Source organism: Psammomys obesus, unplaced genomic scaffold (assembly GCF_907164565.1).
Source record: "Psammomys obesus unplaced genomic scaffold, mPsaObe1.curated_primary_1811, whole genome shotgun sequence".
Taxonomy (NCBI): Eukaryota; Metazoa; Chordata; class Mammalia; order Rodentia; family Muridae; genus Psammomys; species Psammomys obesus.
Window position 1 is genome coordinate 13,501,592 of NW_026585691.1, and position 16,139 is coordinate 13,517,730.

General features: G+C 37.6%; 1 protein-coding gene across 3 annotated transcripts in view; it reads right to left on the reverse strand.

Annotated features, from left to right (window-relative positions):
• The window catches only part of Tinag (tubulointerstitial nephritis antigen), a 108,199-nt gene that overhangs the window by 75,740 nt on the left and 16,320 nt on the right, over positions 1-16,139 (reverse strand). For all 3 annotated transcript variants that reach the window (XM_055596996.1, XM_055596994.1, XM_055596995.1), the window contains exons 2-3: positions 6,087-6,150; positions 5,365-5,454 (exon numbers count right to left, since the gene is read on the reverse strand). In XM_055596996.1, coding sequence (XP_055452971.1) covers positions 5,365-5,454; positions 6,087-6,150 — 154 coding nt within the window. The remainder of the gene's footprint in view (positions 1-5,364; positions 5,455-6,086; positions 6,151-16,139) is intronic.

Below are 16,139 nucleotides of genomic sequence, written 5' to 3' on the forward strand. Positions count from 1 at the left end.
AGAGTAACAGAACCAAAATATCTGGGCTCAGGGGTGTTTTCTGAAACTGATACTCCAACAAAGGACTACTCATGGAGATAACATAGAACCCCTATTCAGATGTAGCCCATGACAGCTCAGTCTCCAAATGAGTTCCCTAGTAAGAGGAACAGGGACTGTCTTTGACATGAACTCAGTGGCTGGCTCTTTGATCACCTCTTCCTGAGTTGGGAGGAGCCTTACCAGGCCACAGAGGAAGACAATGCAGCCAGACCTGATGAGGCCTGATAGGCTAGGATCAGAGGGAAAGGGACGAGGACCCCCCCTATCAGTGGACTTAGGGAGGGGCAAGGGAGGCCATAAGGGAGGGAGGATGGGATTGGGAGGGAATGAAAGAGGGGGCCACAGCTGGGATACAAAGGAAATAAACTGTATTTAATTTTAAAAAATTAAAAAATAAATAAAAAGAAAGTCGTCAAAGTGAGTGAAAGAATATGTAACTTGGAGAAAAAAAAATTAAAACACCAAGAAAAAATTCAGCCTAGAAATTGAGGACCTAAACAAGAAGCAAACAACACCTTTACTTAATACCAACCAGAAGCTAACAAATAAAAAAAAACTCTGTACCGTATTTGACTTACTTCATTTGGAGTTGTTGGCCAATGAGTTCTGGTAGACTCCCAAATATCACAGGCTGTTGCCATTGCTCCAGAACTTAGCACTAAGACCTTATTGCTGAAAATACCACAGGCTTGACACGCAGAAGACAGTAAAATCGATCTGATACAGTCCTGAAAGCTTCATCTCTACTGGCTAGCTTACATAGTGCTAGAAGGTGCTATGCATTACTACCAGAGGACAAAAGTTTTCACTAATACTCAGCTACTTATCCTTTGAACTGCACTAATGACTGGTACAATTGTGGCACAAATGTCATGGGAAAAGCCATTTGCTTTCTGATGAGATCTAAGCAGCATTCCACAGGATGAAGCCATGCCTAGCATCATGGTCAGACTAAGAACCTATGACTAAACAGATCATAAACCCTAGGGGAGAAACTGCTAGAAATTTGGCTAAATGGACTTAGTAGCAAATTTAGTATATATATATATATATATATATATATATATATATATATATATATATATATATACTAAAAGCTTAACACTAAAGGGAACATGTATAGAGATTATTGCAGATGGGAAAGACTGTAACAGCCTGAGACAGTAGATACCTACAAAGAAATATTATCTTGTAAGAACAGGAGGGCAGCTTCACACATTAATTCACAGAATTTTTACAGCATGAATAAAACACATGCAAGCCCAAGCCAGACCAAATCCCAGTAAGGAGAGAGGAGCTGGACACACAGTCTGATCCTCTACTATGGAGTTATTGGTGATTGGTAGGTGTTTAGAAGAGGGAGAGACTGCATCACTCTCCAGTAGAAGACAACATAGCCACGAACACTTGAAATTTGTTAGGGGGAGGAAAAGTTAATATCAAAATATTTAGGAAACTTTCAAAGAACTAATAAAATTTTTAAAAGTCAAAACAAACAAACAAAAAGCCTCACCTGAATCCATTCCAAATTGTTGGCATGAGTAAATTTAGAGAATGTGTTGTGTTGTGTTGTGTTGTGTTGTGTTGTATTGTATTATTAGTTTAGTTTAGTTTTTCAGGCCAAGTCTCACTCTGTAATCCAGATAGGCTATGTCATGCTCAAACTAACCTCAAACATTGAATCGTCGTTCCTCAGCCTTTCAATTACTGGGACTGCAGAACTGAGCCATCAACCCTGGTTGAGTTTATAGCTTTAGAGTGTTGAGTCTTCATGTTTGTTTCACAGTTTTAGATAAATATAACAGATGTGGATCTCCCTTCTTTCTGATAACTCACTGAGAATTATTTGTGCAATTTTAAATTGCCTTTATGTTCTGGCCTTCCATAATAGTACCGTATGTTGGCTCTTGAAGTAGAGGGTGAATTAGTTTAAGGCATAATATATTTATTTGTATTTTCAGCAATTCCATAAAAGAAAGAAATTTTTCATTAATTATTGCCATAAAAAAATAACACAAACAAGTAGGACATAGTGACTTGTGCCTACAATACCAGAGCTTGGGAGGGTGAACAAGAAAGATTGTCTTGACTTTGAGATCAGCTCTGACTATGCAGCAAAATGCTGGGATAAGTAGATAGATAAACAAATAGACAGATACAAAGATACATAGATAGTAGATAAATATTCACTACGGTATATTATGTACAATAAATGCAGATCTGAGCTTAGCATGCATGAAGATTTGTGGAAACAATGCTATTAATAATGCCTGCTTAGGAGTGGTTCTATGCATGCTGTAACAGTAGAAAAGTGGACTATTTTCTTACGATTTCTTAGTAATTTGTGCTGCATAGGTTCAGCATTTAAATCCTTTGAGAAACCTGACCAGGGTCATTTATCAAGATAATACATACTTTTGTGTTTGTTATGTCTTTTCAATGATTTGGATATAATTTAGGCACCATAATTGGTTTCCTTAGAAAAACTTAAATGTCATCAAGCTATCACCGGAAATACTGGTTAAACAAACACTTCACACAGAGAACTTAAGAATTACTTCAGAATACTAATGTCAAAATACGTGATTTTTTTTTGTCTTCCAAGAAAATGGTCTAGGTGCATTGAAATTCATTGTTTCCACTGTCCTGAGAGACACAAAATTTATACCAGAAAGAAATACTACTTCTATTAATAAAAGGTATCACAAGGGCCTTTGAGATAAGTTGGGAGGTAATGACACTTACTACCAAGTCTGATGGAGTTCAATCCCAGGTGTCCACAAGTTTGCTTTGACCTCACATATGAGCCATGGCATGAGCATCATACAAGAACCATTCTCTTCCCACATTCCTCCACAGACACACAATTTTTAAAATGTAATTTCAAAACGTCTTTTAAAATATGTCTGAAAAATCACTCCATTTTTCTAGTTGCTTCAACATGGTCTTTTTATGTTAGGTATTTTGAAGAATGTCAATATGTTATCAATGACATATAGACTGGTAAGTGTCATTGGAGAAAATTTAAGGCATAGATTAGCCAGGTCATTCCTTTTTTAATATGGTTCTGTAAAGAAAATAAAAGTGAGTGCCTACATCTTATATGCCTGTATGTAAGTGGAGAAGTAACCAAATTTAATAGTGTTCTGCTGATCAATGATTATTCTCAGTGTTTTTTTCTTTCTTTTTTTTTTAATTACATTTTGTTAACTCTGTATCCCAGCTGTATCCCGCTCCCTCATTCCCTCCCAAACCCACCCTTCCTCCCTCATCTCCTCCCTGCCCCTTTCCAAGTCCACTGATTGGGGAGGACCTCCTCCCCTTTGATCTGACACTGTTTTCTCAGGTATCTTCAGGACTGGCTGCAAAGTCCTCCTCTGTGGCCTAACAGGACCTCTCCTCCCTTGGGGGGTGGGGAGATCAAAAAGCCTGCCATTGAGTTCTTGTCAGAAATAGTCCTTGTTCCCCTTACTGTGGGAAACCAATAGGTTACTGAGCTACCACAGGCTACATCTGAGCAGAGGTTCTAGGTTATATCCATACATGGTCCTTGGTTGAGTGTCAGTCTCAGAAAAGACCTGTGCCCAGATATATTTGGTTCTTGTGGAGCTCCTATCCTTTCCATGTCATACTAACTCCCCTTCTTTCATATGATTCCCTGTACTCTGCCAAAGGTTTGGTTATGAGTCTTAGTATCTGCTTTGAAGCACTGCTAGGTAGAGTCTTTCAGATGCCTTCTGTGGTAGACTCCTGTCATACATTCAATGCACATCCCATTTGTCTTTCTAAGTGAGGATTGATCATTTTACCCTGTGTCTGCTTTCTTGATTATCTTCTTTAGGTGTACAGATTTCATTATGTTTATCATATCTTGTAGCTCTATATAAGCAAGTATATACCATGTTTGTCTTTCTCCTTCTGGGATACTTCACTCAGAATGATCCTTTCTAGATCCCACCATTTGCCTGCAAATTTCATGATTTCATCTTTTTTAATTGCTGAGTAGTATTCCATTGCGTAAAAGTACCACAATTTCTGTATCCATTCCTCCGTTGATGGACATCTGGGTTGTTTCCAGGTTCTGACTATTACAAATAAAGCTGCTACAAACATGGTTGAGCAAATGTCCTTGTTGTGTACTTGAGCCAATTTTGGGTATATACCTAGCAGTGGTATAGCTGGGTCTTGAAGAAGCACTATTCCTAGAGTTTCTTGATCATCCTTATATCTTAAAATTGCTAGCAACATAGATTATCTCCACATGTCTTTTGCTGTCAATATAAGTAAAATTTGTTAAATGTCAGTCATGTCCATGAAAATATAGATCAGTGCATTATCAGGGTGTTGTCAAGATAGAACACCATCTGAGTTCATAGTCTACCTAAGAGAGCTGAGTGAAGGTTTGGCTTGGTGAAGGCAACAACAGGAAGAAACAAATAGAATGAATCAGTCTGTTCAGCTTTTTGATTTGACCTATCATGTATGCAAGGGAATGTTCTTTCACCTTCTCACCACACAACAACACCAATCTTTTCTAGTTATGGTAAGGCTAACATCTCTGCTTTTTTTTCATGGGAAGATTTTTGTATTGTTTATTATTATTAGTTACATTTTGTTAACTCTGTATCCCAGCTGTATCCCGCTCCCTTATTCCCTCCCAATCCCACCCTCACTTCCTCAGCTTCTCCCTGCCCCTTTCCAAGTCCACAGATTGGGGAGGACCTCCTCCCCTTTCGTCTGGCCCTGTTTTATCAGGTATCTTCAGGGCTGGATGCAAAGTCCTCCTTTGTGACCTAGCAGGACTGCTCCTCCCTTGCGGGGTGGGGAGGTCAAAGAGCCTGCCATTGCGTTCCTGTCAGAGATAGTCCCTGTTCCCCTTACTATTGGAAACCAATTGGTTATTGAGCTACCATGAGCTTCATCCGAGTAAAGGTTCTAGATTATATCCATACATGGTCCTTGGTTGGAGAAACAGTTTCAGAAAAAAACCCTGTGCCCAGATATGAGTCTACCACAGAAGGCATCTGAAAGACCCTACCAAGCAGCATTTCAAAATAGATACTAAGACTCATAACCAAACCTTCGGCAGAAGGGGAGTTAGTATGATGGGGAAAGGATAGGAGCCGCACAAGAATATCTCTGCTTTTATTTTAACCATTTAATGTTTACCATGTACATCAGAAATGCTCGTGTTTCTAAAAATCTCCCTTCATATTTTTCAAAATCATAGTTTATAATGAATGACCATGTTAGAGGTAAATGACACACAGTATGTGTTTTAAGTGGGAATGCCAAGAGGCCTAATCTAAAAGATGTGCTTACCCAAAGTCCCCTTTATTGATGTGGTCAATTAATTCTGGATGAACAAGGCACACATTCTGAGAACATTTCCACTGCTGTCCTGAACATGTACTGTAAAGATAAAAAATTACAAAGTCCTTTGGCCTTTACAGAATCTATTTCCAAAATAGATGTAAGATAGTACATTGTTAAGTAAGTCATAGAACAATTTCTTGATTAATGTTAGCCATGTGGCTATTTGATTGTTGGAGAAAATAAATCATAAAAGCTTCATGAGGTGCTAGTCGATGTGTTCTTATCTTCTGAAGTGGCTATATATGACATAATCATATATTCACAGAAGTTTAAGCAACAAATTAAAATATAGATTTGATATATTTATATTTGAAATTTTTCTGCAGGCTAATCCAATCTAGCCAGCCTGTTTTCATGTATACTTACTGTGCTCAAAAAACACAATTTGGTAACAGCTTATCAAAAACACTCATAATTAACAACACGCTTAATGAGTACTTGCTATATGGAGAAAACTTACTATATAAAGACAACAATTTTAGAGCTTGCATCGAATACATACAAAATTACATTTCCAAAATTGTTTTCATGCTTCTGAAAAACTATGTCTAGGAAATGTGATTTTTGCCTACATGTGTTTAGATGTACACTTTAATCACAAGATTTTCTCATTCCTGAAGAAATAATCAGGGAAAAGAGCTCTGTTCTGTGTTGCTTACATTACTTACCAGGAGTTGCAGTTTTCCTTAAACACTGATCCTTCTTCATAATGTCGGCCATCTCTGGGGCAACCTGACAACAGGACATGCAAGCAAATGAAACTTCCAAACTTAGTAAACCATATTTGCGTGACAAGCCATCGACGATTGTCATTAGTTGATAGACTGTGAAAAGCCACTTAGTGCCAATCTGACAGCAGTCTCTGTCTGGTTTGTGTTAAGGTTTATGTAACAAATTCTTCTGTGCTTGTTCTGTGAGGCTTTGTTTTTACAGTATGCATTACATTCCAAAACAAGGATTGTGAGATATGAAAACTAGATTGTCATGGAGTTGTTCACTAACTTTGCTTTTAAAATGTTTAGATGGGTGATGTATAAACACTTAAGTCAACTTATGGCATTCCCTCCTTTTTAAATTTTTATCAGATTTAATAAGTGGATAAAACTGCAACAGATGACTAAAGTTCAAAATTGTAATGCCACAACACAAGGCAGTTTAACTCAATTCACCTGAAAACTACTTTTTCTCTAGGTTTTTGGATCATGATAAAAAGATCAAGAATAAGCAAAATTGTAGTCATTTGTCTTTAAGAAGACAAATGTAGTCATTTGCCTTGGAGAAGAAATAAAGACGACATCAAAAAATGAAAAGATGTTCAATGTTTGTGGATCGGTAGAATTAACATTGTGAAAAAGGCCATCCTAAGAAAAGCAATTTACAGATTTAGTGCAGTCCCCACCAAAATTCCAACATAACTCTTCACAGAAATTGAAAGAAAAAAAAAAATCTTCAAAATCATAGGGAAACACCAAAATACCAGTATCATTAAGACAACCCTGAATTAAAAAAAAAAAAAAAAAAAACTATGGTATCAGTGTGCTAGTTCCTCAGGAAACTAGACATAGATTTACCTCAAATTCCAGCTCCAACATTCTTGAACCTATAATGAAAGGACTGTAGATCTTTCTAGAAAGATACTTCCTCATTCATATACAATGGTCAATACATTTCAAAACATCTCCAAGAAAGTTGATTCAACTGTTAGCCACAATGTTACATGACAACTTCTTACTTCAAATCCTTTGATTTAAGAACATGAAGGTTCTGTTGCTCTCCTGTGGAGCTCCTGTCCCCTCCAGGTCTTTCTATCTCCCCCTTCTTTCATAAGATTCCTTGCACTCTGCCCAAAGTTTGGCTATGAGTCTCAGCATCTGCTCTGATACCCTGATCAGTAGAGTGCTAATGAGACCCGATAGGCTAGGATTAGATGGACAGGGAGGAGGACCTCCCCTATCAGTGGACTGAGGGAGGGAAGGAGGATGGGGATTGGGAGGGGATGAGAGAGGAGGCAACAGCTGGGATACAAAGTGAAAAAATTGTAATAAATAAAAAGGAAAAACAAAAACAGAACATGAAAGTTGCCATTGATATTGTGTGTGATAAATTAAAGTTTCAAATAAATGCATCTCTCCACTCTTTTCTATTAAAATTTGATAGTCTGTAATTATTCACTGGGCTCTCACAACCAGGCATTTTTTTTCAATAAGGCAGACTCAAGCAAAGGTGAGATTTAACTTTAAGTTTAGAGTATAATTACTCCAGAGGTGAGGTAGATTCAATAATGAGTCAGTACAGCTATTACTGGAATAAAGAATCAGTGCCACAAAATAAAGAATGCTAAGGCTGAAGGTTTGTGTCCGTAGTTCAGTCCTTATTTAACATACAGGAAGGCTTCTGTTCTGCTTTGTATATTTTAGGTTAAACCTACACTAGGCATCTAAATGGAGCTACTGATAGCAGTTCACAGAAATCCAGAAATAATAATATATTTTACATATTTCCTAAAACCTGACACTACATGTCTGTTGCAGTAGTATGTTCAGGCAAGGAAAAGTTGTCCAGGACCAGGCTCAAAGCACTCCAGATGGGAAACAATTCAGAAGAAAATGGGAGTGAATGGCCTTCAAGGAAGCAGAAAATTCAACAGAGGTTGAACCTGAAAGAAAAGGATTCCAGAGGAGCAAAGTGGCTGCTCCACTGGCTAGTTCTTGGGTTGTTCTTGTTGTGGACTCTGTTGACTCGGCACACCCAGGATCAGCTCTCAGTTGGGAATATGTCTCCATAAAAATCTTGTTTATCAATGTTTATCAAGCAATGTGGGAGACACTAGTATATCTACCCATATATTATATTAACCAAAGATCAAGAAAGAATTCTGGACACTACGTCCAATATTGGAGCATTTTGCCAATGGGCTCATCAAGAAGTTTATTATCGGCTGTAGAAGTCTTGTAGGAATGAGATGATGAGGAACTTGAAAGAAAGAAAGCAATTTTTTTCTTCCAGATATTTTGCCATTAAATGGACAAAGAAATAGAAAATACTAAGAACAGAGTTGAGGAAAGGTCTCCTTAAATTTTAATTAAAATATTTAAAAATTACATCTAGAAAATTGATGGTTGAGAGAAGTGTGTATGTGAGAGAGAGAGAGAGAGAAAGAGAGAGTTGTAATATGAAAGAGGACTTGAAAAGACAAGGGAATGCAGCACTTCAAGGATTGCACATATACCAGTTTTGTCAAAAAAAAAAAACATTACACTAAATTAAAAAATAAATTTATTGACTATTGAAATTTAGGGAGTCTTATAACTTTAATAGCTTTTAGAATTAGTCAAGTCAAATATTTGATGATGGAAATAGTTGGTCTTGTTGCCTCAAGAAAAGATAATAACATGGTGTGTGTGATTTATTTTAAAATACATCATCACGGTATGTTATAAATATCTGTGCAGGCGGAAGCCGCACTGCAGGAAAGGCTGTCACTGGCTGTAATCAGGATTTTGCACCCCAGGGGTGAGCGCTAGCATGCATTCTAAGAGGCCAGGCTTCAGGGTAGCGGCTTTGTGTGCTTACATTATCCACATTTTCAGCATTAGCATAGTGAATGGAAACGTGGGATTTCATTAGTGAAATTAGGGGCCGGTTAATGAGCGCAGTGTGTCTAAATAGTTCACTCTGCTTAAGCGAATAGTATTCAGTTAAGGTGGTTAGCTAAAATAATTCAGTGTCACACCGTACCCCTCACTTCACAGTTCATATTTATCTGTTACTCCTTTAAGGCAAAGTCATACAGTCATGGACCCGGTCCCCTCAGATCAATCTTTCTCCCGCAGACTGCGACGTCACGTAAGAAGATTCACCAATTTGATACCTACAGCCAGGGTAATAGAAGCAACCTCTGTAATAGTGTCACGTGTTACCCCAGTAATTTCTTTTTCAAGAAATGTGTTCCTAAAAGGGGAGAGACTTGGAATTTTATCCAGATCACAGAGATTATGTGGATTTGCTTGTGTTTCTTTACCTTTTGGAATGGTTGATATGTGTAGCAGAACTTGAAAATTTGATTGTGATTGAACTTCATTTTAATGTGGTTAAGGAGATTGCAAAGAGATAAAGAAACTCATACAATTCAAAACTTTAAATATGGCATTAACACACACATGTTTGTCTGTGTGTGTATTATATATATACACTCTCCATGCTGGTTGTGTTTTAAAGCCTATCACTGTGTTTTTTTGTATTTGACATTGGAAATCCTCAAGTCACTAGACCTTATCCTCAGATATGGTACTGCACATAAAAAAGAAAGTGATACAGCAAATGTATGTTCTATTGCTGTTTTGTACAAGGTTGATGTATTTGTCTTTAATCCTTGAGATAATGTAGAATTTCAAAGTTTTCATTTAAACAGTTTTTAGAACAGAAGCAGAAACAACTGTGTAACTAGGTCATATAAAACTAATAAATCACAGAGTAAACATGTAGCATCATAGATAAAACCTGCTTTGTACATAAAAATTAATGCAAATAATATGCTGTTTTCTTTTTCTTTTAGTTAATTTCACATATTTCTTCAATTTCATGTAGTGCTCTTTCCAACAAATTATTTCCAAAAGTAAGACAAAACAAGAGGGAAAATTACCTTTCTTGAGAACAATTACAGTCTAATGTGAACTCTTTGCTACTAAGTGAAATGAGTAATTGCTTCTATCCATAATGAATAGACTAAAAGCTATCCGTAGAACATAAATTCTATCTAAAATACAACTTTGAGTTGAAACCTTAGCCATACTCTCTTGCTCCAGCAAAAAAAAAAAAAAAAAAAAAAAAAGAATGTTTAAGAGGTAGCATTTACTTATCAGAATGAAGTATATGTTCTAAATAAGAAGGGTCTGAAGACACCTCAGTAGATGGACAGCACTATAGCTGAACTGGACATGGTGGCTCACACCTGTAATCCCGAATAGCATGGGGGAGGCTGCGACAGGGAGCTTGCTGTGAGGTTTTTATTTTTTATTTTATTTTATTTTACTTTAAACATTTTTTTAACTTTCATCAGTTACACTTTATTCACTTTGTATATCCCCATAAACCCTTCCCTCCACCCCTCCCAATCCCACCTTCCTTCCCTCTTCTTCACGCATGCTCCTCCCCAAGTCCACTGATAGGGAAGATCCTCCTCTCCTTCCTTCTGATCTTAGTCTATCAGACCTCATCAGGAGTGGCTGCATTGTCATCTTCTGTGGCCTGGTAAGGCTGCTCCCCTCTAAGGGGGAGGTGATCAAAGATCAGGCCAGTCAGTTTATGTCAGAGGCAGTCCCTCTTCCCATTACTATGGAACCCACTTGGACACTTATGTTTTTTTTTTATTAATTGCAATTTATTCACTTTGTATCCCAGCTGTAGCCCCCTCCCTCATTCCCTCCAAATCCCACCTTCCCTCCCTTATCTCTTTCCATTCTCCTTTTCCAGTCCATTGATAGGGGAGGTCCTCCTTCTCTTCCATCTGACCCTAGCCTATCTGGTCTCATCAGAACTGGCTGGATTTTCTTCCTCTGTGGCCTGGTAAGGCTGCTCCTCCATCAGGCGTAAGTGATCAAAGAGCCAGCCATTGAGTTCATGTCAGAGACAACCCCTGTTCCCCTTACTGTGAGTTTTAAAACCTGTCTCAACTATACAGTGAGGTATAGACCTGCTTGGATTTCAAGGTGAGATCCTTTGTCAATGAGAGAGGGCAGTGAATCATCCTATTTTAAAATACTAATGTGCAAAATGATAGTAAATTAAATTTAAGCACACCTGTATCCACAATACACATGAAGCTGAGGCAAGAGAATTGACAGAGTCCAAAAATTCCCTAGCTTGGGAAACAAAACAAGGCACAATCTCAAGGTAGGGGATGATTTTATTTCATTGAAATTATGACTTAAATAAAAAGGCAAGCACCTACATCATCACATTTTTATATGATTCTTAATATTTGCAGAGACTGCAATGGTTGTTTCCAGTACCATTCCTTAGTATTGTGCCATATAACAGAACCCCATGTTTAGGGAGGCTCATTTGCAAACAGCAAAACCAAACAGAAGTAAAGTTTTAGTGTTTAGCCTTTTATGAAAGTGCGGCTATGTAACTCTGTTCTGTCCAAAAAGTCAGTAGCAGGAGTACTTTTCTTAAAATGTGAATACTAAAGTGAGGCATAGTGGCATAAGCCTGTTATCCTAGCACTTGGAGCAGGAGAGGCAGGAGAATGGATCTCTGTGAGTTGGAGGCCAGCCTAGTCTACAAAGTGAGTCCAGAACAGCAAAGGATACACAGAAAAACCAATGTCTGGAAAATTATAAATAAATAAATATATAATTAAATAAGTAAATAAACAAATAGAAAAAGAAAGAAGTAAAGAAATAAATGTGAAGCTATGCCAGCATTCTACTTTCATCTATTGGAACTTATATTTGACTAATAAATCATGATATGCCAATCTGAATTGCAAACACAAGAGCTATAGTCTAGTGAAGAAATAGGAGAATGGAGAGCTACACGGAACTTTGGTCCAAGAATTCAGGGAAAAAATACATTTATGCATTAAAAATATGACTTTTCAGGCTCATAAGTTGGCTCTGCAGGTAAAAACACTGCTAAGTGAGATGACCTAAGTTAAACCTTCAGTGTCCACACAGTAGAAGGAGAAAATTAACTTCTGCAAATTGTCTTTTGACCTCCTCACATTCCACACAGGCAAAGGCAAACCCAGAAAATTGTTAAATGATAATAATAAGGTGATGAAAAACTTAAACTAGATAAAAATATTAATATTAACATTTTCACAAACCCTACACTAATATTTCTGGCGTCTTATACTCATTTAAAAATTATTAACCTCTGCGGACCGTGGATTTTTCAGATAACCTTATAGTACTGTTGTCAATAAGGATATATGTATTATTCATTTATAATGGTTCCAATTGTTTCATATGCTAAAAGTCTTCTTACTCATTTAGACCATGTTTCTCAACATGTGAGACTTTATAATACTTCTTTATTAGCACACCAATATTTACTTCAAGAAGAGATACACTGTAAGGCTTTAAATACCACTAATATCTTCTGTCAAGAAGTAAGAATAACCTATCAAAACTGAGAAATGATGTTTCAATATTCTACAAATACATTTTAATAACTAACTCATGTATGAAAAAATACGCTTCTTAAAATGTGTTTACTCTTTTAAATCATATAGACAGAGAACTGTAGGCAACAGAGGAACGCTGGGAGAGAAAGACATGATCTTCTCTAAGAAAAAGCAAACTAGCTGGTTATCCAGTGCCAAATGGTCAGCTCTAAAGTGATACGTGCATTAAAAGATCATATGCACTGAGAACTTTGCATTTATACATACATTTAACAAATGCAATAAAAACTAAGTAAAAAAGAGGCCATGAATTTGAAAGAAGCAGGAAGGGATATACGAGAGGATTTGGAGGAAGGAAAAGTCAGAGAGGTGTTGTAATTATATTATAATCTCAAAAATAAAACAAATAAAAAGATAAAATATATAAAAATAAAATTACTGTGCGGTGAATATGGAATTCAAAAACATAAAAATTTTCTGGATATCAACCCAATACTATTAGAACCAGTATTTTATAAGAGTAGATCTTGAAGGAGAACCCATCACTTTACTAATCAACATATTTTTTTTAATTTTATTTTTTTCTTATCAGTTACATTTTATTAACTCTGTATCCCAGCCGTGTCCCGATCCCTCATTCCCTCCCAGTCCCTCCCTCCCTCCCTCATCTCCACTGTGCCCCTGGCCAAGTCCACTGATAGGGGGAACCTCCTCCCCATTCATCTGATCCTGTTTTATCAGGTATTTTCAGGACTGGCTACAAAGTCCTCCTCTGTGGCCTAACAGGACTGCTCCTCCCTTGGGGGGTGGGGAGGCCAAAGAGCCAGTCATTGAGTTCTTGTTAGAAATAGTCCTTGTTCCCCTCACTATGGGAAACCAATTGGTTACTGAGATACCACAGGCTACATCTGAGCAGAGGTTCTAGGTTACATTCATATATGGTCCTTGGTTGCATGTCAGTCTCAGAAAAGACCCTGTGCCCAGATATATTTGGTCCTTGTGGAGCTCCTATCCTTTCCTCATCAGACTAACTCCCCTTCTTTCTTATGATTCCCTGTACTCTGCCAAAGGTTTGGTCATGAGTCTTTGCTTTGAAAACACTGCTAGTTAGAGTTTTTCAAATGCGCTCAGTAGACTCCTGTCAATGTTTAATGTGCATCCCATCTGTCTTTCAAAACGAGGATTGATAATCTTACCCCATGTCCGCTCTCTTGATTATCTTTTTTAGGTGTATAGATTTCATTATGTTTATCATATCTTATAGGTCTATATAAGTGAGTATATACCGTGTTTGTCTTACTCCTTCTGGGATATTTCACTCAGGATGATCTTTTCTAGGTCCCACCATTTGCCTGCAAATTTCATGATTTCCTCCTTTTTGATTGCTGAGTAGTATTCCATTGTGTAAAAATAGCACAATTTCTGTACCCATTCCTCCATTGATGGACATCTGGGTTGTTTCCAGGTCCTGGCTATTACAAATAAAGCTGCTATAAACATGGTTGAGCAAATATCTCTTTTGTGTACTTGAGCAAACTTTGGGTATATACCTAGCAGTGGTATAGCTGGGTCTTGAGGAAGCACTATTCCTAATTGTCTTAGAAAGCTCCAGATAGATTTCCAGAGTGGTTGAACCAGTTTACATTCCCACCAGCAGTGGAGGAGGGTTCCCCTTTCTCCACAACCTCTCCAGCATGTGTTGTCCTTTGAGTTTTTCATCTTGGCCATTCTGAGGAGTGTAAGGTGATATGTCAGGGTCGTTTTGATTTGCATTTCCCTGATGGCTAATGAGGATGAGCATTTCTTTAAGTGTTTCTCTGCCATTCGATATTCCTCTGTCAAGAATTCTCTGTTTAGCTCTGTTCCCCATTTTTTAAGTGGATTACTTGGTTTGTTGCTTTTCAGCTTCTTTAGTTCTTTGTATATACTCGATATTAGTCCTCTGTCAGATAAAGGGTTAGTGAAGATTCTTTCCCAATCTGTAGGCAGGCGTTTTGTTTTGATGACAGTGTCCTTTGCTTTACAGAAGCTTTTCAGTTTCATGAGGTCCCATTTATTGATTGTTGCTCTTAGAGCCTGCGCTGTTGGTGTTCTGTTCAGGAAATTGTCTCCTGTGCCAATGAGTTTTAGGCTGTTCCCAACTTTTTCTTCTAACAGATTTAGAGTATCTGGTTTTATGTTGAGGTCTTTGATCCACTTGGACTTTAGTTTTGTGCAGGGTGATAAATATAGATCTATTTTCATTTTTCTGCATGTGGACATCCAGTTGGACCATCACCATTTGTTGAAGATGCTGTCTTTTTTCCATTGAATGGTTTTGGCTTCTTTGTCAAAAATCGAGTATTCATAGGTGTGTGGGTTTATTTCTGGGTCTTCTATGTGGTTCCATAGATCCTCCTTTCTGTTTTTATGCCAATACCATGCAGTTTTTATTACTATTGCTCTGTAGTACAACTTGAGATCGGGGATGGAGATACCTCCAGATGATCTGTTGTTGTACAGGATTGTTTTGGAGATTCTGGGTTTTTTGTTTCTCCATATGAAGCTGAGAATCTTTTTTTCAAGGTCTGTAAAGAATTTAGTTGGTATTTTGATCGGAATTGCATTGAATCTGTAGATTGCTTTTGGCAGGATGGCCATTTTCACAATGTTAATCCTACCAATCCATGTGCGTGGGAGATCTTTCCATCTTCTGAGATCTTCTTCAATTTCTTTCTTCAGAGACTTGAAGTTTTTCTCAAACAGGTCTTTCACTTGCTTGGTTAGTGTCACCCCAAGGTACTTTATGTGGTTAGTGGCTATTGTGAAGGGTGTTGTTTCCCTAATTTCTTTCTCGGCCATTTTGTCTTTGGTATACAGGAGGGCTTCTGATTTTTTTGAGTTGATTTTGTATCCTGCCACTTTGCTGAAGGTGTTTATCAACTGGAGGAGTTCTCTGGTTGAATTCTTGGAGTCGCTCATATATACTATCATATCATCTGCGAATAGTGACATTTTGACCTCTTCCTTTCCGATCTGTATCTCCTTGATCTCCTTTAGTTGTCTTATTGCTCTGGCTAGGACTTCAAGTACTATGTTGAAGAGGTAGGGAGAGAGTGGGCAGCCTTGTCTTGTCCCTGATTTTAGTGGGATTGATTTAAGTTTCTCTCCATTGAGTTTGATGTTGGCTATAGGCTTGCTGTATATTGCCTTTACTATGTTTAGGTATGTGCTTGTATTCCTGATCTCTCCAAGATTTTAAACATGAATGGGTGTTGGACTTTGTCAAATGCTTTTTCAGCATCTAAGGAGATGATCATGTGGTTTTTCTCCTTCAGTTTGTTTATGTGATGGATTACATTGATGGATTTCCGTATGTTGAACCACCCTTGCATGCCTGGGATGAAGCCTACTTGGTCGTGGTGGATGATATCTTTGTTGTGTTCTTGGATTCGGTTTGCAAGTATTTTATTGAGTATTTTTGCGTCAATGTTCATAAGAGAGATAGGTCTGAAGTTCTCTTTTTTTGTTGGGTCTTTGTGTGGTTTAGGTATCAGGGTGACTGTTGCTTCATAGAATGAGTTTGGTAATGTACCTTCTGTTTCTATTT